This window comes from Nerophis ophidion, linkage group LG07, assembly GCF_033978795.1.
Source record: "Nerophis ophidion isolate RoL-2023_Sa linkage group LG07, RoL_Noph_v1.0, whole genome shotgun sequence".
Taxonomy (NCBI): Eukaryota; Metazoa; Chordata; class Actinopteri; order Syngnathiformes; family Syngnathidae; genus Nerophis; species Nerophis ophidion.
In genome coordinates this window covers 71,415,493-71,441,252 of record NC_084617.1, presented here as the reverse complement: position 1 = coordinate 71,441,252, position 25,760 = coordinate 71,415,493, and the positions used below count along the sequence as shown (strand labels likewise).

The 25,760-nt window shown below is 39.1% G+C and overlaps 1 protein-coding gene across 3 annotated transcripts in view; it reads right to left on the bottom strand.

Annotated features, from left to right (window-relative positions):
* The window catches only part of LOC133556785 (erlin-2-like), a 52,307-nt gene extending 29,364 nt beyond the window's left edge, over positions 1–22,943 (bottom strand). The window contains exons 1-8 of one of the 3 annotated variants that reach the window (XM_061907055.1): positions 22,813–22,943; positions 20,395–20,521; positions 20,200–20,307; positions 14,673–14,754; positions 12,079–12,125; positions 11,880–11,941; positions 11,676–11,801; positions 11,030–11,103 (exon numbers count right to left, since the gene is read on the bottom strand). In XM_061907055.1, the coding sequence (XP_061763039.1) occupies positions 11,030–11,103; positions 11,676–11,801; positions 11,880–11,941; positions 12,079–12,125; positions 14,673–14,754; positions 20,200–20,306 (498 nt within the window). In that variant the 5' untranslated portion in view covers position 20,307; positions 20,395–20,521; positions 22,813–22,943. The remainder of the gene's footprint in view (positions 1–11,029; positions 11,104–11,675; positions 11,802–11,879; positions 11,942–12,078; positions 12,126–14,672; positions 14,755–20,199; positions 20,308–20,394; positions 20,522–22,812) is intronic. The other 2 variants (XM_061907057.1, XM_061907058.1) reach the window with 2 other exon arrangements.
* Positions 22,944–25,760: the final 2,817 nt, after the last annotated feature.

Below are 25,760 nucleotides of genomic sequence, written 5' to 3'. Positions count from 1 at the left end.
GTCCTTGGGCAAGACACTTTACCCACCTGCTCCCAGTGCCACCCACACTGGTTGAAATGTAACCTAGATATTGGGTGTCCCTATGTAAAGCGCTTTGAGTCACTTGAGAAAAGCGCTATATAAATATAATTCACTTCACTAAAACTTTTCGACAATTTGCTTACAAAGTGGTGACCCTCACCCCATCCTTGTTTGTGAATTACTGAGCATTTAGTAGAAGGTGCTTTTATACCCAATCATGGCACCCACCTGTTCCCAATTAGCCTGCATACCTCTGGGATGTTCCAAATAAGTGTTTGATGAGAATTCCTCAACTTTATCAGTATTCATTGCCACCTTTCCCAACTTCTTTGCCACGTGTTGCTGGCATCAAATTCTAAAGTTAATAATTATTTGCAAAAAAAAATAAATTTTTATCAGTTTGAACATCAAATATGTTGTCTTTGTAGCACATTCAACTGAATATGGGTTGAAAATGATTTGTAAATCATTGTATTCCATTTATATTTACATCTAACACAATTTCCCAACTCGTATGGAAACGGGGTTTGTATTTATATTGTCATTTGGAGCAGCCTGAGGGTTGCAGGTTCGCTCCCCGCCTCTTTACATCCAAATCGCTGCCGTTGTGTCCTTGGGCAGGACACTTCATCCTTGCTTCAGGTGCCGCTCACACTGGTGAATGAATGATGAATGTATAATAGGTGACGATCGGAAGGGCCGTAGGCGCAAACTGGCAGCCTCGCTTCCGTCAGTCTACCCCAGGGCAGCTGTGGCTACAAATCATTCATACACACCACCAGGTGTGTATGAATGATGGGGTTTCACTTCTCTGTGAGTGCTTTGAGTATCTAATGGAAAAGCGCTATATAAAATGTAATCCATTATTATTATTACTATCATTAGCTTTGCAACAGTTGATATTCTAGTTCCAAGCATGTTTTACTCATTATAGGTCATCAAATCTCAGCCAAAAGCTGTAATATCTTACTGAGATAATTTAGGAACAAAACCCTTAAAACAAGTAAAACACTAACATCAAACACTATCATACAATCTGCTTAGTGAGAAGAATTATCTTATCAGACAGAAAATAAGCAAATATCAGACCTTATTTGAGATATTTAATCTTATTTACATTTCAGTTTTTGCAGTGTAGCGCTTCTATTAAGAGTCCATTGACAAATATACAGTAAGTTACTAATATTACGCTACTTTTTATTAGAAATGGCAACAGTGGCGGATGTATGTGCATGTACAAGCCAGTCTTCTCCAAAACTGGAGGAAAGAGAAAATTAAGGAATTTATTGACTACAACTTAGGACAACAACTGAATAAAAATGGTGAACTCACGCAAAGCTCTGAGGCGGCATAGCTCAGTTGGTAGAGTGGCCGTGTCAGCAACTTGAGGGTTGCAGGTTCGATTCCCGCTTGTGCCATCCTAGTTACTGCCGTTGTGTCCTTGGGCAAGACACTTTACCCACCTGCTCCCAGTGCCACCCACACTGGTTTAAATGTAACTTAGATATTGGGTGTCACTATGTAAAGCGCTTTGAGTCACTTGAGAAAAGCGCTATATAAATATAATTCACTTCACTTCACTCTTCAGGTAAACCTCTTCCAAATATGTTAAAGTACCAACGATTGTCACACACACACACGAGGTGTGGCCAAATTGTTCTTCTGCATTTGACCCATCACCCTTGATCATCCCCCGGGAGGTGAGGGGAGCAGTGAGCAGCAACGGTGGCCGCACCCGGGACACATTTTTGGTGATTTAACCTCCAATTCTAACCCTTGATGCTGAGTGTCAAGCAGGGAGGTAATGGGTCACATTTTTATAGTCTTTGGTGTGACTCGGCCGGGGTTTGAACTCACAAATGAACATCCATCCATCTATTTTCTACCGCTTGTCCCTTTATCGTCTCAAATTCCAAACAGCTTGGAAAAAGGCAAGATTGTTTTGTACCTGTAAATATTTCCACCTTGCCTTCATGGTTTGATTTCAAATTTTTGTGACTTATGCGGACCATAAATACACCAAACAGGTCAGAAAAGTGTTTTTTGCACAATAAGACCACTTTAAGTTGAATTAAAGCTGCAAGCAGCGATGGACGGGACCGTTTTGGCTGCTGCCTCCGCGACCCAAGCCCGGATAAGCGTTACCTAGCCGGCAGCTATCTTAACAAATATTTCACACGAGGGTGAAGCACAACTAATGTTAATATTATTCAAATATTGTGTCACTGGCGCGTTTATGCCATTTATAAGATTACATACTGGGAGTGGTAAGAAAAAAAACAAGAAAAAAAACGTCTAGCTCTCTGTGTGAGCACACGGCGGCCGTCTTAGAAATGTTTTTCAGCGCAGCGGTTCTTTGAAAGCTAATAAAATCTAAACCGGTTCTTTGAAGGCTAATAAAATCAAAACCGGACCATTCATTGTCTTTACCATAGCATAAAAATAGCAGATGGCCTTAAAACGCCACAACAGTCAGGCACCCAAAATAAAGAATGTCGGACGGATGTTTTTACGATATGCAGGCAAACGACAACTTTAAAACATACCGGCTTAGCTACGGCACCTGGCAGCCATCTTGGTATAAACGATCACAGCCCCTCCCTCACGAATGTTGGTGCGTGCGCAACAGCAGCAGAAGGTATGTAAAAAAACGAAAAAATAAATAAAAAACCTCTCCCTCACTGTGACTGCGTACGGCGGCTATATTTGAAATGGTTTTCAGCGCAGCGGTTCTTTGAAGGCTGATAAAATCAAAACCCCAGCAGTAGTGAAGTGAGGTGAAGTGAATTGTATTTATATAGCGCTTTTTCTCAAGTGACTCAAAGCGCTTTACATAGTGAAACCCAATATCTAAGTTACATTTAAACCAGTGTGGGTGGCACTGGGAGCAGGTGGATTAAGTGTCTTGCCATAGGACACTACGGCAGTGACTAGGATGGCGGAAGCGGGAATCGAACCTGCAACCCTCAAGTTGCTGGCACGGCCACTCTAACCAGCCGAGCTATACCGCCCGTAATTAAAACTATTTCTTTAACTTTTAATCAGAAGGGTTCAATCTCTCTCCTGTGGTAGTTTGAAGCCGAAACGACGAGCGGCCTCAGAGGAGATAATGTTTGAAAAAAGCGAAATTTTTCAGCCAACTTTTGTATTGAAGTGCGAATAGCAAACTTCCTGTTGATTTTAGCCGGGGGATGTGAATGTATGAAATATAGGTCTAACTGAGACCTACATAGTAATTTTTGTTTCATGTTTCTCCGACATTCCTACTGGAAGTTACAGACAGTTTTGTCTGTGTTTTCTTCCCATGGGGCGCTCGGGTGCAATTTTGAGTTTTGGGGTTTGGTTTTTTGATTAGATCGCAATTTTCGCCAGTATTGATGTGTGTGTCAAATTTGAAGCATGTTAAGGGGGTCAAATTACAGCTCAAAGAGCGACAGTATAATAAAGAATAATAATAAAACTTTAGGCTTCACGGTGGCAGAGGGGCTAGTGCGTCTGCCTCACAATACGAAGGTCCTGCAGTCCTGGGTTCAAATCCAGGCTCGGGTTCTTTCTTTGTGGAGTTTGCATGTTCTCCCCGTGAATGCGTGGGTTCCCTCCGGGTACTCCGGCTTCCGCCCACTTCCAAAGACATGCACCTGGGGATAGGTTGATTGGCAACACTAAATGGTCCCTAGTGTGTGAATGTGAGTGTGAATGTTGTCTGTCTATCTGTGTTGGCCCTGCGATGAGCTGGCGATTTGTCCAGGGTGTAACCCCGCCTTCCGCCCGATTGTAGCTGAGATAGGCGCCAGCGCCCCCCGCGACCCCGAAAGGGAATAAGCGGTAGAAAATGGATGGATGGGATGGAATAAAACTTTATAAATTCAATGGGGCCCTCTGCCCCAAAGGGACATCGGTCCCTAATTATTTCTTCTCTTGTTTGTTAGTTTTGTTGCAATGCATCCTATTGATACCAGTGCAGCCTCTAGTGTCAATTGTAACACAGTAAGTATGTATGAGCTACATGGATGGATGGATAGTACTTTATTGATTCCTTCAGGAGAGTTCCTTCAGGAAAATTAAAATTCCAGCAGCAGTGTACAGAGTTGAGATCAATTTAAAGAAAAAAGTAAAAAGTAAATAATGGGGGTTGAAATGGAAAAAAAATTGCGTCAAAATGGGACGGTATTGCTGTTCTTATTTACTGAAATTCCCTTTGGAGGCAAGATGCACATTATTTTTTTAAATAGTCCTGCGGCCAGGATCTGGCGTTTGACATCTGTGATCCAGAGGAAGTAATAGCCAAAACAATGTTTTCCGTAGGTAGAAGGCAGAAGGACCATTACCTTTGCCAGATGGGAGCAGTGAAGTCGGCCTTCTGCCCGAGTGAACTTGTCGAAATTACACCTTCGGGGTAAGTCAGCGCATGTCTAAAAATTCAGACGAGACGACGGCTAGCTTCAGCTCCCTCGAATGACGCAGTGTTTGACGACGGCGTGTTCGGATACGCCCTGCGTGCCCCATCTAAGCACATTCTTCCAACACCCAAGGTGTACGTGGGGGGCACAGGTGCTCAACTCACCTCGTTCCCACTGAGAAAAGAGGGGGTTCAATGTCTGACAATTTGACTGCGAGGTTGATAGTCGACTCAGACTCCTTTGAATCAAATTATCAACTGTTCTAAAACAACCCTGGTCGGTGGTGTTCTTGCTAGTTTTTGCGTGAATATTTTTTGGATTTGAAGCCAACTGCAAGGCAACTTTTAAATGAGATTCTAAAATTGGCTGCTAGTAAGAAAAGGACACCTGATAATGATGCACTTGTGTAAACCAAAAGATGCCAAGTTTTCAGGGGGAAAAAGTAGACTATACTAATCTTTTTTTCTCCAAAATGAGGCCAGGAGCTCTGTGCTCTTGTGTCATCCTTTTGTGTTTCCCTCTTGTTTTCATGTGTTATTACCGTATTTTTCGGATTATAAGTCGCTCCGGAGTATACGTCGCACCGGATGAAAATGCATAATAAAGAAGGAAAAAAAACATATATACGTCGCAATGGAGTATAAGTCGCATTTTTGGGGGAAATTTATTTGATAAAATCCAAGACCAAGAATAGACATTTGAAAGGCAATTTAAAATAAATAAAAAATAGTGAACAACAGGCTGAATTAGTGTACGTTATATGAGGCATAAATAACCAACGGAGAAGGTGCCTGGTATGTTAAAGGGGAACATTATCACCAAACCTATGTAAGCGTCAATATATACCTTGATGGTGCAGAAAAAAGACCATACATTTTTTTAACCGATTTCCAAACTCTAAATGGGTGAATTTTGGCGAATTAAACGCCTTTCTGTTTATCGCTCTGGAGGCGATGACTTCAGAATGTGACGTTGCCGAGGTAACACAGCCGCCATTTTCATTTTCAACACATTGTAAACATTGGGTCTCAGCTCTGTTACTTTCCGTTTTTTCGACTATTTTTTGGAACCTTGGAGACATCATGCCTCGACGGTGTGTTGTCGGAGGGTGTAACAACACTAACAGGGAGGGATTCAAGTTGCACCACTGGCCCGAAGATGCCAAAGTGTCTGCCGCCAGACCCCCATTGAATGTACCAAAGTGTCTCCACATTTTGCCGACGATGACAGACATGGCACAGAGATGTATGGATAACCTGCAGATGCATTTGCAACGATAAAGTCAACTAAATCACAAAGGTGAGTTTGTTGATGTTGACTTATGTGCTCATCAGATATATTTGGTCGCGGCGTGACTGCTAGCTGATCGATGCTATCATGCTATGCTAATCGATACTAACATGCCATTTACCGGCGGTGCTGAAGCAGACATGGCACAGAGATGTATGGATAACCTGCAAATGCATTTGCTACAATAGTCAACGAAATCACAAAGGTGAGTTTTGTTGATGTTGACTGCCAGATAATCGATGTTAATATGCTACGCTAATCGATGCTAACATGCTAATTACCGGCGGTGCTAAAGCAGACAAGGCACAGAGATGTATGGATAACCTGTAGATGCATTTGCAACTATATTACGTTTTCTTCCACCCACATTTAATGCGAAAAAAACACTTACCAATCGACGGATTTAAGTTGCTCCAGTGTCACGAGATGCGAAAGTCCTGATCGTTTGGTCCGCACATCTTACCGGCGATGCTAACGCAGCTATTCGGCCATGCTTTGGTTATGAATAGCTGTCAATAGCTATCCGCTCAATAGCTTCAGTTTCTTCTTCAATACTTTCATACTCCAACCATCTGTTTCAATACATGCGTAATCTGTTGAATCGCTTAAACTGCTGAAATCCGAGTCTGAATCCGAGCTAATGTCACTATATCTTGCTGTGGTATTCCCATTGTTTGTTTACATTGGCAGCACTGTGTGACGTCACAGGGAAATGGCTAGTGGTTTCGAAGATAGCGAAAATAAGGCACTTTAAAGCTTTATTTAGGGATATTCCGAGACCGGTAAAATTTTGAAAAAAACATCAAAAAATACAACAAGCCACTGGGAACTGATTTTTATTGTTTTTAACCCTTTTGAAATTGTGATAATGTTCCCCTTTAACGTAACATAATATGGTCAGAGTCATTCAAATAACTATAACATATAGAACATGCTATACGTTTACCAAACAATCTGTCACTCCTAATCGCTAAATCCGATGAAATCTTCTTCCTCGATGTCGCTTCTAAACAACTCTGCTAACTCCAAAAGGTATGCGCCGCTTCCTCTTGTCGTTTTCTGCTGCATATTTCACTACGTCCAGCTTGTAATCTGCAGTACATTATTTCCTTTTCGGTGCCATTTTTGTTCAGCCCTTCTCAGTTTTTATAAGTTACCGCCAACGATGTAATGATGCATTTTAATAGCTACGGCAGTAGCATATAGCAGTTAGCATTCCATGACCCACAATGCACTTCTGCCATGACCCTCCCCCGCCGAATTGTTATTGGTTGACGTGTGTGTGACGATTGGTGACATTTTCTTCGTCTCTTCCGCGAATGAGATACATAATATTATTTAATATTTTACGGTAATGTGTTAGTTCCTGAAGAAACTCTCCTGACGGAATAAATAAAGTACTATCTAATAATTTCACACATAAGTCGCTCCTGAGTATAAGTTGCACCACCGGCCAAACTATGAAAAAAACTGCGAGTTATAATCCGAATATATATTTTTTTGCCTTTTAGTTCGGGACCCTTTGAGACTGTGTGACAAGAGGTGGCACTTTCATGACTTTTGCGGTGGTTTTTTTGTGGACTTCTGGATCTGCCTCCCGGGAGCCTTTAGGCCATGGGTTAGGGTTAGACCAGCCACACCAGACCTGGTGTGGCATAGACCAGCTACTGGGTCTATGCCACACCAGAGTCCGTTTAGAGAGACTGGAGGAGATGTCGATGAAGAGACAGGGCTGCGGAGCGGACAAGCTTCACAGTGTCTTGGCTGAATGAGCAGGTCTCCTTAGACGCATCCTCGCTCATCCATGCGGACTGGACACTGGCCGAGTTAGTGGGCGGCCGAGAGTTATTAGTTGCTTTGTTGGGTCTGCTCCTGTCTCTGGCCATGCTCCCTCCACCCCAGCAGACGAAGGTGTGGAACACCGCAGAGCCCACGAGTGTATATGTTTTTTTTACTTTTTATACATAGCTGTATGTAGAAATGGCTGGTTGCATCAATTCTCCTCTTTTAATGTCTTTAATGTTCTTTGTGTTCTTTGATGCTTCCCTCTTACAATCATGTAAGAGGGATGTGGGCTATGGCTATGAGTTGTTTTTCCCCTTGGTCTCAGTCTGGACCCCCTCTCCAAAGGCCAAGGCTTATTTTTCCTCACCCCCCATTGTTTACCTGTATCTCACTTTTTTTGTAAGGGGCGCCGGAAGTTGGCAGACCCGTCAGCGATCCTGTTCTGTCTCCCTGTAATGTTTGATCCTGTTCTGTCTTCCTGTAATGTTTGATCCTGTTCTGTCTTCCTGTAATATTTTTCTGATCTTGAATAGGATTGTGCTGAAAAGTTGAATTTCCCCTAAGTATTTCTGATTCTGAAAATGCTGCTTCAGACACCTATTGCACTTAAAGAATACAGATAAATACAGTGGAAATAGTTCAGTTCCGAACACTTTTGACTTATTTGAATTTTTTGTATTTGTGTACTTGTCTGAAGTTGTTAATGTTTTGTAACATATGTATAATAATGGTGTAGCAGTCCGACACAGTTTATAGCCAATCTTAATTCTCCTACAGCTGTTTTGAGTTTGACACCTTATATAACCTCCCACACATGAGGTGAGGGAGAGGTGAGGCAAGGTACGTTTACAAACACCAGAATTTTTACACATCAACGTGTCGTTATAATGAAATCAATTCATCAATGATGAAGGAAAATGTGTGGTAGTTGGGAGAACATTTACCATTATGGGATTAACTCCATCCCGGATAAAGCAGTGGCCAGTGAAGTTACAATCGAACTGTCATGTAAATGTTTCTAGTAAACATGTTGCATCCTCTTTTTTTATGGAAAAGCTTGTTTCCAAATACTAACTTTCCCAATTAGGAACCCTGACTAACAGCCAATTAGGTTTGTGATTGGAGGAGGTTCTACTTACTTGGCAAAACACATTATTGAAATAGATACCGTACTTCCTTGAATTGACGCCGGGTATATAGTATGCGCCTGCCTAGAATTACTTCCGGGTCAATCTTGTTTTGCTAAATAATTAGCACATGCTTAGCATTACTGCCGGCTCAGGATTAATGCCGGGTCAAACACGTTAAGCAAAATATTATTTTTATTAGCGCAAGTCTAGAATTTCCGCCGGGTCAAACTCGTTTCGCAAAATAGTTAGCATATGCCTAGAACAGGGGCGCTCACACTTTTTCTGCTGGCGAGCTACTTTTCAATTGACCAAGTCGAGGAGATCTACCTCATTCCTATTTATAATTTATATTTATTTATTTATGATAGAGACATTTTTGTTAACAAGTTAATGGTGTTTAATGATAATACAAGCATGTTTAACACACATAGATTCCTTTCTTTCATTAAGACAAGAATATAAGTTGGTGTATTTGATTCTAATGACTTGCATTCATTGGAATTAGACAGTGGTGCTGATAACGTCCGCATTTTCAAATGGAGGAAAAAAAAAGTCCTCCTTTCTGTCCAATACCACATGAAAGTGGTTGGATTTGGCATCTCATTTGTCCAACTTGCATACTCGTTTTTAAACACTTTGTTATGAGAGTAGCATATGTGTGTGGCCCTTTAATGTCTGGCAGCAGGTGAGTGACGTCAGTGAGTGTGCGGGTGGGCAAGCAAGTGAGAAAGCGGTCGCTGAGGGCGGGGGAGAAATACATTGGCATCAAACTCCCTAGCTTGCTAGCTTGTGCACGCTAGCTTTCTGAGACTCTTATTTTGTTAGCACAGGCAGGATGAAACAGGTCTTTTATGGTGAAGACAGGAACTGTGCAGTCGGTCTTTAGAGTTTTGACAGTAGGTACGGAGTCTCTAGAAATAAAATGTGTTTCTCTGCGTCCGCCCTGTTAGTGATTTTTTTCTTAAATATGAGCTCGCAGCAGCCAGCGTCATCTCACAAGATCCTCGGGTGCCGAGAATGTCAAACAACTGACGAAAGTGAAGTCTTGGTATGATTGATGATTGCTCATTTTTATGTCTATTTTTTAATGCCTGGCTTGAGATCGACTGACACACCCTCCGAGATCGACCAGTCGATCGCGATCGACGTAATGGGCACCCCTGGCCTAGAATTTCCGCCGGGTCAAACTCGTCACGTCACGAGTGACACTTCACCTGTCATCATTTTCAAAATGGAGAAGGCTGATTTCAATAATTTGAAATCGCATAAAGGGAAGAAGACTAAGAGCTATTCGGTAGGATTTAAGGTCCAAGCTACTGAATATGCAAAAAAGAACAGTAAGCAGCTATGTTTTATTAATATACCGTAGCTGCGTGTGTCAAATATGAGTCATTAAATGACTCCCGCCTCCTGGTTGTAGAGGGCACTCGTGATCCTTCTTGCGACTACTCGGCTGCAGAAGAAGTGACAACAAGCAGCAAGAGTGAGCGCGTGTGTTTATTTATTCCTCTCGCTTGCACTTTTAACATGGAGGATTACATATCTAAAATAAAACAGTTTTCTAAACTGGACTTTCAATCGAAGCAGGAGGTAATAAAGGAAGATCTCCATCGAGACAGAGAGACTTTTAAAACTGAAGAAAGGAAGACTTTTATAAACAAGTTATTGATGCTTTTGATCAGAAGGAGCTGTGCATGGACTTCATTTAAGAGTAAAAGTAAGGCCAAAATAAAGTTTTTTTTAATTAAATGTGCTTTTCATGGTGGTATCCTTACATCACACTCAAATTTTTAAGCACCGTCCTACATTTACTGCATGCCTTTGTTAAGTGCCGGAGTGAGAAGAGGTTTTAAAATAATTAGCGCATGCTTGCCTTTACCGCATGCCTTTGGTAAACACCGGAGTGAGAAGAGGCTTTAAATTAATTAGCGCTCCGGCGGCAATTCAAGGAAATACGGTAGTTTTTATTATTGTATAACATGTTGGTTGCAGGCAAGCAAAATGACACTGAGGCCATTGAAAACTTTGCACAATCGCTCAAAATCTTTTACCGAAAACCACAACACCACCATCACTGTTTAAATCTCCAAAAATATAGATTGTTAAACTCCGCTAACATTCAAAGATTAGCATCAACACGAATGGCCCATCGAATCCTAAATAACACTGCACCAGCGCCACTTAAGCACTTTGTCCAATTTACTGCTGCTGCTGTGACAACTAGAAACACACGAGCCTACACCAGGCTTGCCTTTACCGCATGCCTTTGGTAAACGCCGGAGTGAGAAGAGGCTTTAAATTAATTAGCGCCCCAGCGGCAATTCAAGGCAGCACAGTAATTACAAAATATCAAACTAAACAAAGCTTTTCGGGTCAGTGTATTTTCAAAGATTTTTACAGTACCTGTATGATGAGACCAGGTGCCATGCTTGTTAGATCTTCTTGCAATGTTATTTTGAGGTTTTCATCAATTTGGTCTGTGAAAAAGATGGAGGATGTTAGATAAGAATGCACTTTGGACTGAACCACTGCAACTAAACCCATGAATCATATAAAAAATGTGATGCAGTCCTTAAATGTCCCCCCAGACTTGAGTCCATAAAGTGTATGTTTTAACAGTAAGAGTGGAACACTACTTACCTTCCAAGAACCATTTTTATTAGTCATCCCTCGCCAAGCATAAAAATGACTAAATGAACTGAAAAAAAAAAGCGATACTACAGTAGTATTGGTCTCTAGATGAGAGCAAACCAGTCCGATCACACTGCTCAGTATTGTGGCCACTGATTGGCTGAACCTCAAGCCGTATTATTATATTACATTAAAAGAGTGCCGAGGTGACTAAAGGGTGTTATTTCATGTCTTGAGCGCACTCATAATGTTGAAAACCGTATTTAGAAGGTAGTAAACCGCTTTCTTTTTGTTCCAGCTATGAAAATATTCCTACTTAGTGGAAATTCACTGAAAAGCAAAGGGTGTATTCTTTTTAGGATTGACTTTAAGTATTAGGTGCTTCCATTAAAGCAGTAGTGGCCCATTCTGTACATACCAAACAGGCCAATGTAGACCTCCTGCAGAGAGTGGACGCTGCAAAACTGGTTGAGTTCGTGGTGCACCTTGTTGAATATCAAAGCTTTGTCGTAGTCTGCAGTGAAGTTCTTCACTATGTCAAACACTGCAGAGAAGGAAGAGGCAGGCGTGATGGCCGACACTCAACATCCACACTTGTTTTATACATGATTGCATTTCCTACCTGCTGAAGGAACAAGGTAGTTGACCACCTCGATGCGATCAAAGTAGATCATCACTCCTCCACTGAGCGAGAGTTTCAATATTTAAAGTTAGTCAAACTACTAATACCTAAAACTATTCGATACAGAGTGTATCATTACACATGCATGCATGGAGTGTAAAATGTGATACTACTGAAAATAACAAAATAGGAAGCCTACCTCGTGCCACAGGGGACATTCTTCACCTCATCGGTCTGCAGTGTCGTCTACAAGGCAGGAATAATACAATTTATACCATTTTACAGATGCTAGGAGAAATTTAGTCAAATTCATGACTAATTAATGGTGAGGGAACCCAGTAATGCTGTGCAATACAACAATATACATATATTGTAGTACGACAAAATGGTCTATGGTACGATATTATTTTCTATTGTTAATATTGTCATTTTAACATCGGGGCTACAGCTAATGTAATTACAGCAGCATTGCAGTTGCATTTTTTTGTCACTTGAAATACCTTCACGACGAAAGCAGTCTGCCATTACAGCGAAGTCGGCGAGCACAACGGAAGCCAAACCAACAAAACCCAAAGAACAATTGGCGCCAAAAAGAGTGTAGAGTGGGGGTCGGCGAGCCGCATGTGGCTCTTTAGCGCCACCCTAGTGGCTCTCTGGAGCCTTTTCAAAAATGTATGAAAAACGGAAAAAGATGAGGGGAAAAAAATATATTTTTTGTTTTATTATAGTTTCTGTAGGAGGACAAACATGACACGAACCTCCCTAATTGTTACAAAGCACACTGTTTATATTAAACATGCTTCACTGATTCGAGTATTTGGCGAGCGCCGTTTTGTCCTACTATTTTTGGCGGTCCTTGAACTCACCCTAGTTTGTTTACATCAGGGGTCACCAACCTTTTTGAAACCAAGAGCTTCTTGGGTACTGATTCATGCGAAGGGCTACCAGTTTGATACACACTTAAATAAATTGCCAGAAATAGCCAATTTGCTCAATTTACCTTTAATACGTAAATATATATATGTAAAAATGGGTATTTCTGTGTGTCATTCCGTCGTACATTTTTTTCCTTTTATGGAAGGTTTTTTTGTAGAGAATAAATGATGAAAAAAACACTTAATTGAACGGTTTAAAAGAGGAGAAAACAGGAAAAAAAATTAAAATTTAATTTTGAAACAGAGTTTATCTTCAATTTCGACACTTTAAAATTCAACCGAAAAAAAGAAGAGAAAAAATACCTAATTTGAATCTTTTTGAAAAAATTTAAAAAAGAGTTTATGTAACATCATTAGTATTTTTCCTGATTAAGATTAATTTTAGAATTTTGATGACATGTTTTAAGCAGGTTAAAATCCAATCAGCATTTTTTTAGAATATATAACAAATTGGACCAAGCTGTATTTCTTCTAGATTTTGAACAAAAGTTTTAAAATTCAAAAGATTTTGAAATAAGATTTAAATTTGTTTCTACAGATTTTCTAGATTAGCCAGAATATATATTTTTTTTATTTTAATCATAATAAGTTTGCAGAAATATTTCACAAATATTCTTCTTCGAAAAAACGGAAACTAAAATGAAGAATTAAATTAAAATTTATTTATTTTTCTTTACATTAAAAAAAAAAAATGTACTTGAACATTGATTTAAATTGTCAGGAAAGAAGAGAAAGGAATTTAAAAGTTAAAATGGTTTAAAAATCCTAAAATAATTTTTAAGGTTGTACTTTTTCTCTAAAATTGTCTTTCTGAAAGTTATAAGAAGCAAAGTAAAAAAAATAAATGAATTTATTTAAACAAGTGAAGACTAAGTCTTTAAAATATTTTGTTGGATTTTCAAATTCTATTTGAGTTTTGTCTCTCTTAGAAATAAAAATGTCGAGCAAAGCGAGACCAGCTTGCTAGTAAATAAATACAAGTTTAAAAAGAAAGGCAGCTCACTGGTAAGTGCTGCTATTTGAGCTATCTTTAGAACAGGCCAGCGGGCGACTCATTTGGTCCTTACGAGCAACCTGGGGCCCGCGGGCACCGCGTTGGTGACCCCTGGTTTACATGTACAACTTTCTCCAACTTTCTAAGATGTGTTTTATGCCTCTTCTTTTTCTGTCTCATTTTGTCCACCAAACTTTTAATGTTGTGCATTAATGCACAAAGGTGAGTTTTGTTGACGTTATTGACTTGTGTGGAGTGCTAATCAGGCATATTTGTTCACTGCATGACTGCAAGCTAATCGATGCTAACATGCTATTTAGGCTAGCTATATGTACATATTGCATCATTATGCCTCATTTGTAGCTATATTTGAGCTGATTTGGTCATCTTAATTAAATTTATATCTAATGACACACTATCTGTATGTAATATGGCTTTTATTTTTTTGCGGCTCCAGACAAATTTGTTTTTGTATTTTTGGTCCAATATGGCTTCTTCAACATTTTAGGTTGCCGACCCCTGGGGTAGAGGAACATCTTTGTTTGGATTTAGTTTGGATTAAAAAGGTTATTCATCGACCGAACAATGGTGATGTGCAAAACAAGACGCCAAAAAAGTAATTATGAATGACTTCAACATGTCTACAACAATTGAAGACGCTGCATGAAAAACAGTACAGAGACAGTGTTAAAATTTGACAAAATAAAAACACACAGCAACAAACCATACAAAGTTGATATACAGGTATATACATACATATACATATGTACATACACATGATTTATATTTACATCTAACAGAATTTACCAACTCATATAGAAACGGGGTTTGTACAATACATAATATTGTCACTACTTGGATCACCTGAACAGACTTGTAGGTGGTGATGAATGGAAGCATAAGATGGAAACCAGGTCCACTGGTGGCGGTCAAGAGAGCTCCTCCCCTGGATTGCAAACACAAGTGACCCAAGTCATTTAAGACAGATTGTAAAACAAACTCAACAAAGACATAACAGAGAAGACAAATAAAAAATACAACAGCACCAGTCGAACGTTCCTGAGATTTTTAAATTTGGCCACAATTATACAAGAAAAATCTCCTTCCATTGGCAAACAAAATTGTTACCGAAAGTATCTAGGGCAGTTGGAATACACCTTGGATATAACGTGCCAATAAATAAATGAGCCATGGGTCGCACTTAAAGGCCTACTGAAATGAGATTTTCTTATTTAAACGAGGATAGCAAGTCCATTTTATGTGTCATACTTGATCATTTCGCGATATTGCCATATTTTTCTGAAAGGATTTAGTAGAGAACATCCACGATAAAGTTCGCAACTTTTGGTTGCTAATGAAAAAGCCTTGCCTTTACCGAAAGTCGCAGACGATGTGCGCGTGACGTCACGGGTTGTAGGGCTCCTCACATCCTCACATAGTTTACAATGTGAGCCACCAGCAGTAGAGCAATTCGGACCGAGAAAGCGACAATTTCCCCATTAATTTGAGCGAGGATGAAAGATTCTTGGATGAGGATATTGATAGTTAAGGACAAGTAAAAAAAACAAAAAAAACAGGCAAGGGCAAGTGAGAGCGATTCAGATGTTTTTAGACACATTTACTAGGATCATTCTGGAAAATCCCTTATCTGCTATTGTGTTGCTAGTGTTTTAGTGAGATTTAATAGTACCTGAAAGTCGGAGGGGTGTGGCCACGGGTGTCTTGACGCCAGAGTCTCTGAGGGAAGTCACGCAGCTGAATGGACGGCGCAAGCTCCGCTGATCTCCGGTAAGAGGCGACTTTATACCACAATTTTCTCACCGAAAACTACCGGTAGACATATAGTCGGGATCCATGTTCGCTTGACCGCTCTGATCCATAGTAAAGCTTCACCTACGGGAATTTTAAACAAGGAAACACCGTGTGTTTGTGCGGCTAAAGGCTAAAAGCTTCCCACCTCCATCTTTCCACTTTGACTTCTCCATTATTAATTGAACAAATTGCAAAAGCTTCAGCAACACAGATGTCCAGAATACTGTGTAATTATGCGATTAAAGCAGACTATTTATAGCTTGAATCGGGCTGGAAAATAATGTCAAATGTCATCATACCACCACGTTTTCAACACGACACTTCGCGGGAAATTTTGAATTGCAATTTAGTAAACTAAAAAGGCCGTATTGGCATGTGTTGCAATGTTAATATTTCATCATTGATATATAAACTATCAGACTGCGTGGTCAGTAGTAGTGGGTTTCAGTAGGCCTTTAATGCAGTATGAAGAAGAATGTTTTAATTTAGACACATAGAATCATCATACTGCTGTGATTATATGCATCAAGAGTTAATTCAAGGCTAAGGCAAAATATCGAAATAAATATTGTGTATCGCGATATGGCCTAAAAATATCGAGATATTAAAAAAAGGCCATATCGGCCAGCCCTACCTGGAGAGCAGCAAAAACAGACGTGTGTATCCAAATTTAAAATGTGCGCCAAATCCTTGACAAAAGCTCCACCTTGCACTTTTGTCATATACCTCACACATTTTAGACAATAATCCTTATTTTCGCCATTTTAAATCGTTGCTAAGATTCTGCAGACCGCTAAAGCAACGTAATGCATCTTCCAGCCAGTAAAATCAGCTTTCAAAATAAAAGCACGCTTGTCGTAGCTGTCAAAGATGAAACATGGATCAGGCCTCGGACAGATTTTGCGTGGTCCTGTAAAAAGGACACAGAAATGATAAGGCTTCCCTGCTTCCGTGTGTGATGCAGAATGTCTACAATATCAACCAACATGCTGGGATGGGAACGCCACCTGGTGGTAAACTGGAGATACAACTCCCAACATTCATGTCAAAAAACATAAACGCTCGGAAAATAATTACTTAATGTGAATGCACATTACATAGTGTCACACAAAACACTTTGAAAAAACAAATAAGAAATCATAAAATATGAAGATGCAATTTTATCTTTAAAAACACTAATTCTTACAACTTTTTGAACACAAACAAAAAACCTTGAAATTATAGATGAACTCCTGATGGGTGCTGGTTGGCGCCTTGCATGGCAGCTCCCTCCATCGGTGTGTGAATGTGTGTGTGAATGGGTAAATGTGGAAGTAGTGTCAAAGCGCTTTGAGTACCTTGAAGGTAGAAAAGCGCTATACAAGTACAACCCATTTATTATTATTATTATATGTTTTCGATTACAATAATCACAGAGAAAAATAACACTAAATTCTACAGAGACTATTTAGTGTTCTGCCGAATTCTTAGTATTTTCTAGAATCAATACACAAATTATCTTTAAGTCTAATTCACATGACGCAAGCTCGCAGATAACTATGAACTTGTTAAATGTGTAAGTCTAAAAAAGGAATTTCATCAAAAGCCCAAAAAGGGCTGGGCGATATATCGATATACTCGATATATCGATATATTTGTCTCTGTGCGATATAGAAAATGACTATATCGTGATATTCGAGTATATGTTCTCACGCAGTTGCTTTTAGCTGCTGGCATTACAGTACAGCAGGGGTCACCAAAGCGGTGCCCGCGGGCACCAGCTCGCCCGTAAGGACCAGATGAGTCGCCCGCTGGCCTGTTCTAAAAATAGCTCAAATTGCAGCACTTACCAGTGAGCTGCCTCTATTTTTTAAATGTTATTTATTTACTAGATGGTCTCGCTTTGCTCGACATTTTTAATTCTAAGAGAGACAAAACTCAAATAGAATTTGAAAATCAAAGAAAATATTTTAAAGACTCGGTCTTCACTTGTTTAAATAAATTCATTTATTGTTTCACTTAGCTTCTTATAACTTTCAGAAAGACAATTTTAGCGAAAAAGTACAACCTTAAAAATGATTTTTGGACTTTTTTAAACACATATACCTTTTTACCTTTTAAATTCCTTCCTCTTCTTTCCTGATAATTTAAATCAATGTTCAAGTAAATTTATTTTTTTAATTGTAAAGAATAATAAATCCATTTTAATTGAATTCTTCATTTTTAGCTTCTGTTTTTTCGACGAGGAATATTTGTGAAATATTTCTTCAAACTTATTATGATTAAAATTCAAAAAATATTATTTGTCTTTGTTAGAAATACAGCTTGGTCCAATTTGTTATATATTCTAACAAAGTGCAGATTGGATTTTAACCAATTTAAAACATGTCATCAAAATTCTAAAATGAATTTTAATCAGCAAAAATTACTCATGATGTTCCATAAATTATTTTTTTAATTTTTTCAACAAGATTCAAATTAGCTAGTTTTTCTCTTCTTTTTTTCGGTTGAATTTTGAATTTTAAAGAGTCGAAATATATTTATAAAAATATTTATCTCTTTATATATATATTTATTGTGAGAAGTCATTAAGATGATCAGTGTTTCCACAAAGATAAATATCATTAATTATTAATAATAACTTAAGAGTTAAAAGTAAATTGAGCAAATTGGCTATTTCTGGAAATGTATTTAAAATTGTATCAAACTGGTAGCCCTTGGCATTAATCAGTACCCAAGATGTAGCTCTTGGTTTCAAAACTGAACTACAGGCTCTTCCCACTCTTTATTGTCCCTCCTTCTCACAGACAGCAAGCCCACCTTCTTACATACGTCACATACGTATACGCCATCGCGGAGCAGAGAGGTAGCAGCATGGGTAACGTTAGCTGTGGTGCGAGCGGTAATACGAGAGAAAGAAGGTGCGAATCTGGTAACAAATGAAGGAAGAATTCATTCCCAAGAAAAACAACAGGGGCTCCATCGTCTGGCGGTGGTTTGGCTTCAAGCGGGAATATGTCGAACAGACAACCGTAATTTGTCAAGCGTGGGGCAAAAGCGTTGCTACAAAAAAGTTGCATTACTGCTAATGTGTGGTATCATTTGAAATGTCACCTGCTAGAGAATGAAGAGTTCTTACTCCGCATGTCAACATCTCCATTCGGTGCCACACCAACAAAATGCCGAGGCAACCATTTCCACATCAACATCGTATGAAAAAAATAGTCAACAACATAAGGAGATAACGTCTGCAGTAACCCACCACATAGAGATTTGATTTCTGATTATGCAGCTCATTTTTATTTAACAGGTATTGAAATATCTTGTGTGACATCATGCACAAAAGTGCACTTTATTTGTTTCAAACCATTGTAGTGGCGTTCTGTACAAACAGTGCACTTTAATTTAGTATTGTTTTGATATTTCATCTTAGTGACATCATGCACAAAAGTGCACTAATAGCTTGTTGTAAAATGTCTCTGACAATCTTGCACTTTCTGTTTTGCAATGACATGAATCTCACTTTCCTCATCCATAAATCTTTCATCATCGCTCAAATTAATGGGGAAATCGTCGCTTTCTCTGTCCGAATCGCTCTCGCTGCTGGTGGCCATGATTGTAAACAATGTTCAGATGTGAGGAGCTCCACAACCCGTGACATCACCCGCATATCGTCTGCTACTTCCGGTACAGGCAAGGCTTTTTTATCAGCCCCAAAAGTTGAGAACTTTATCGTCGATGTTCTCTACTAAATCCTTTCAGCAAAAATATGGCAATATCGCGAAATGATCAAGTATGACACATAAAATTGACCTGCTATCCCCGTTTGAATAAGAAAATCTCAATTCAGTAGGCCTTTAATAACTGTTTAAAGAATACAGTTTTGGTCAATTGACTTAGTTGTGATTTCCCTCTCTGCATGGAAGTTTAAAATGAGCATATATTAATGCAGTATGAAGAAGAATGTTTTATTGTAGACACAGAATCATCATACTGGTGTGATTATATGCATCAAGTGTTCATTCAAGGCTAAGGCAAAAATATAGAGATACATATCGCATATCGTGATATGGCCTAAAAATATCGAGATATTGAAAAAAAGGATATATCGCCCAGTCCATCCATTTTTACTACCGCTTATTCCCTTTTGGGGTTGCGGGGGGCGCTGGCGCCTATCTCAGCTACAATTGGGCGGAAGGCGGGCTACACCCTGGACAAGTGGCCACCTCATCACAGGGCCAACACAGATAGACAGACAACATTCACACTCACATTCACACACTAGGGCCAATTTAGTGTTGCCAATCAACCTATCCCCAGGTGCATGTCTTTGGAGGTGGGAGGAAGCCGGAGTACCCGGAGGGAACCCACGCATTCACGGGGAGAACATGCAAACTCCACACAGAAAGATCCCGAGCCTGGATTTGAACCCAGGACTGCAGGAACTTTATATTGTGAGGCAGACGCACTAACCCCTCTGCCACCGCCCAGTCCTAATTCAAAAACAGATTTGAAGCAGATGGCTCAGTTTCACAGCTAAACAGACTAAACACCTCTTGATATGTCAGGCAAAAAACATCCAAGCGTGCTGCTCACCCACCTGTAGTAAACTCCAGTGTGGCCTTCATCGATCTTGTGCACGGAAGCCAAAAGTGCTGCCCCAGCAAGAGCCACAATAATTGAGAATATGGCACCCCACTGTGCCATCCTGGTGAACAAAACAGACGGATCAGCATGTAATAATCGGCGGCCAGTAGCTAGAATCCTGAATACAATGTCAAGAGAAAAATCTGACCTGCATTTAGTCAGCAGTCTGTGTAGTAGCGCATGTATGCCGGCTTCTTGCAACCTGGTTATCTCCTCTAGGCTAAGGCTTATCCTGGCATCAGCTGACCTTTGTCACCCTTAAAGAGGATTTCAGCCTAAAGTATGAGAGATGGTCATTTATGGTGGTAAAAGGAACTCACAATACCTTTAAAAGTACAAGGAATCATATAGAGAGTATTAATATTAAGTCCTAGCTCTGATGCTTGATGAGGTCATGTTTAGTGACATGGACACATTAGATCTGGATGACCTTTCTCCTCATTAGACAATTATTTTTTTGTTTGGTCAACAAAAAACAAGTCAGCGGGTTAAAACCTCTGTGAAGCATTATTAAAACAGCATAACTGACTATATTTCAGTTCACACTTACTATTTTACATGCATTAGTGCATTTATAGTGTACTTGAGTGGACAGCCAGTACCTGGATGTTGCACTAAATTAAGGCTGGGCCTTAGTTTATATATATATATATATATATATATATATATATATATATATATATATATATATATATATATATATACACAAATATATGTATATATATATATATATATATATATATATATACACACACATACATATATATATACAAATATATATATATATATACACAAATATATGTATATATATATATATACACACACATACATACATATATATATACAAATATATATATACACAAATATATATATATATATATATACACACACATATATATATATACACATATATACATACATATATACACACATAAATATATACACACATATATATACATATATATATAAATATACTCATATATATATATATATATATATATATATACATATGCATACATATATACATACACACACACATATATATACACATATATACATACATATATACACACACACGCACATATATATATATATACACACATATATATACATATATATATATAAATATACACATATATACATATGCATACATATATACATACATATATACACACATATATATATGTAAATATACATATCTATATATTTATGTATGTATATACATATATATAAATATATACATACATATATATATATGTAGATATATATATGTAGAGATATATATATATATATATATATATATATACATATATACATATATATGTATATATACATATATATGTATATATATGTATATACATACATAAATATATATGTATATACATGCATATACATACATATATATGTATTATATATATATACATATATATATATACACATATACATATATATATATACATACATATGTATATATATATATATACACATATACATATATATATATATATATACATACATGTGTATATATATATATATATATATATATATATATATATATATATATATATATATATATATGTATGTATAATAATAAACCAGTTTTCAGTGTAAGTTTGCTGGTTTCAAGAAATTAAATGCCGGGCGATATCATAATGTCAAGATAATGGCACTAGCATTTACTTAATTTAAGAATATTTTTAACATCCATCCATCCATTTTCTACCGCTTATTCCCTTGTGGGGTCGCGGGGGGCGCTGGCGCTTATCTCAGCTACAATCGGGCGGAAGGCAGGGTTTTTTAACATATTAAGGAAAAAGGTCTAATTTTTTTTTCTACCAAGAAAAGTGCACTTGTTATTAGTGAGAATATACTTATTTAAAAGGTATTTTGGGGTTCATTGTGGTTAACTAATTTTACTTATTTCGTAAAGTCTTGACAAGCCAAATGTTCTTGTTCTATTGGCAGATCATTTTGCTTAGATCAAGTAAAATACCCCACATTATTTGAATTTTATATTTTCTTGTTTTTGAACACTGACTTTTTGCAGTGTAATGTAAAGGGACAAGCGGTAGTCATGGATGGATGGGTGTGTCCAAAATTCTGCCTGTACGAAAATCTTAATGTTCACGTTTATTGTGGTTGTAATAATTGTTTTAAAAATAATTCATTACTTGGTCTTATTAAATGTTTTAATTAACTATCCATACTTTCTTTGAAGTGGATTTATTTTGAGAGCTTTAAATATTTTATATCCACCAAATAACAAGCGGAACAGCGAGCGGAAACATGCCATCGTCACTTCCGGTAACGACAGAACCATTAGGAACGGAACTAAACTGTCAAAATGACACCATTGTAGGCGTTTTACGTCAACTATATCTTCATATTCTAATGTTTTTGCTCGAATGTTCGCTATTATTTCCACGTTACTATTTGGAGTAATTTAAACTGAGCTAAGGCTAGATTGTAACAAACATGTTCCCCAGACAAGTTGACAAGAAGTACAAGTTATATCAGCGCATGCAGGCTACAGAGTGTAAGCGTCCTTTGCTAGAATGTTCTTTACCTTTGATTTGCTCCAAAATGACGCCGACTAGGAGAAAAGCACAACGCACCTCAAGCACCTGATAACTTCTTCACACTTTCGCCGTGTTGCTGTCCTGGGGTTACTCGGAGCGCTATCGGTCTCTAGTGGAGGAAAGACTGTACTACAAGCTGTAATACAAGACACTACTGAGCATGGTGGATACAGGGGTTAGTGCGTCTGCCTCACAATACGAAGGTCCTGGGCTCGATCCTGCGCTCGGAGTTTGCATGTTCTCCCCGTGACTGCGTGGGTTCCCTCTGGGTACTCAGGCTTCCTCTCACTTCCAAAGGCTTGCACCTGGAGATAGGTTGATAGGCAACACTAAATTGGCCTGAGTGTGTGAGTGTCAATGTTGTCTATCTGTGTTGGTGAGGTGGTGACTTGTCCAGGGTGTATGCCGCCTTCCGCCCGATTGTAACTGAGATAAGCTCCAGCGCCCCCCGCGACCCCGAAAGGGAATAAGCGGTAAAAATGGATGGATGGATGGATACTGAGCATGGTGGGACAGGGGTTAGTGCGTCTGCCTCACAATACGAAGGTCCTGGGCTCGATCCTGCGCTCGGGGTTCTTTCTGTGTGGAGTTTGCATGTTCTCCCCGTGAGTGCGTGGGTTCCCTCTGGGTACTCAGGCTTCCTCTCACTTCCAAAGGCTTGCACCTGGAGATAGGTTGATCGGCAACACTAAATTGGCCTGAGTGTGTGAGTGTCAATGTTGTCTATCTGTGTTGATGAGGTGGTGACTTGTCCACGGTGTACGCCGCCTTCCGCCCGATTGTAGCTGAGATAGGCTCCAGCGCCCCCCCGCCACCACGAAGGGAATAAACGGTAGAAAAAGGATGGATGGATGGACACTAGAATAGAATAGAATGGCCTTTATTGTCATTATATTTTGCATATAACGAGATTAAGGACTCCAGTTTAAGGTGCAGTAGTGGGAACAAATATGGGGTAAACATAAATAACACAAGAGGTAATAAAGGAAAAACTAACAATTGAAATAAACAGACTACTATCCAATGAAAATAATAAGCAATCCTGTACAATATACAAAACACTCTAGAAATACAAAATACTGTATATTATACAGAACAAGACAATAGTACCGGAGTAATTAATAACAATCAGTGTCGGACGTATTGCACTTGAAGGGTAGTATTGCACAGTGAATTAGTGAATTATATTTTTTATATTTGTATAGCGCTTTTCTCTAGTTACTCAAAGCGCTTTACATAGTGAAACCCAATATCTAAGTTACATTTAAACCAGTGTGGGTGGCACTGGGAGCAGGTGGGTAAAGTGTCTTGCCCAAGGACACAATGGCAGTGACTAGGATGGCGGAAGCGGGAATCAAACCTGCAACCCTCAAGTTGCTGGCAAGGCCACTCTACCAACCGAGCTATACCGCCCGTAATTAAAACTATTTCTTTAACTTTTAATCAGAAGGGTTCAATCTCTCTGTGGTAGTTTGAAGCCGAAACGACGAGCGGCCTCAGAGGAGATAATGTTTGAAAAAAGTGAATTTTTTTCGCCAACTTTTTTATTGAAGTGCGAATAGCAAACTTCCTGTTGATTGTAGCCGGGGGATGTGAATGTATGAAATATAGGTCTAACTGAGACCTACATAGTGGTTTTTGTTTCATGTTTCCACGACGTTTCTTTTGGAAGTTACAGACAGTTTTGTCTCTGTTTTCTTCCTAGGGGGAGCTAGGGCGCAATTTTGAGTTTTGGGGTTTGTTTTTTTGATTAGATCGCAATTTTTGCCAGTACTGATGTGTGTGTCAAATGTGGTGAGTTTTGAAGCATGTTAAGTGGGTCAAATTACAGCTCAAAGAGCTCTTTAGGGGTAGGTAGGGGTAGGTAGGATAGTACCTACCCCTACCTACCTACCTATGGGTAGGTAGGATAGTAGGGTATTAGGGTATTAGGTCTTTAGGGGTAGGTAGTATAGTAGGGTATTAGGGTAGGATAGTGTATAGGGGTGAATTATTATTATAAATTAGAGTTCAACATGGTGACAGCTCTGGGAAAGAAGCTGTCTGTGAGCCTATTTGTTCTGGCTCTGATGCACCTGTAGCCCCTGCCCCATGGTAGCAGGTCGAACAGGTGGAAGCCAGGGTGTGTGCTGTCCTTGGTGATGCTTTTTGCTTTGTTGAGGCAACGGGTGTTGTGTAAATCCTTCAGGGAAGGCAGGGGGCCGCTGATTTTTTTTTTTTTGTGCAGACTCTGAATCGCCTGTTTGTCTGCTTCAGTGCAACTGGCGTACCACACTGTTCTGCAGTACGTCAGCAGGCTCTCGACAACCGAGCGATAGAAGGTCACCATCAGCTGTCTCTCCAGTCTGTTCTTCCTCAGCACCCTCAGGAAGTGGAGTCTCCGCTTGGCCTTCCGGATGACCGCAGTTGTATTTTGGGTCCAGGAGAGGTCGGCAGATATGAGGGTGCCGAGGAACTTGAAGGAACTGACTCTCTCCAACCTCCTCGCCGTTGATGTAGAGGGAGGCGCGTGTCTACAGTGTTTTTCCTGAAGTCAAAGATGAGTTCCTTGGTTTTTGTGGTGTTCAGTGCCAGATTATTCACTGAACACCACACTGATAGTTCCAGGACCTCATACTACATAGTACAGGGGTGCCCACACTTTTTCTGCAGGCGAGCTACTTTTCAATTGGCCAACTCGAGGGGATCTACCTCATTTATATATATCATTTATAGTTATTTATTTATGAAAGAGACATTTTTGTAAACAAGTTAAATGTGTCTAATGATAATACAAGCATGTGTAACACATATAGATGTCTTTCTTTCACAAAGACAAGAATATAAGTTGGTGTATTACCTGATTCTGATGACTTGCATTGATTGGAATCAGACAGTAATGATGATAACGCCCACGTTTTCAAATGGAGCAGAAAAAAAGTTGTCCTTTCTGTAC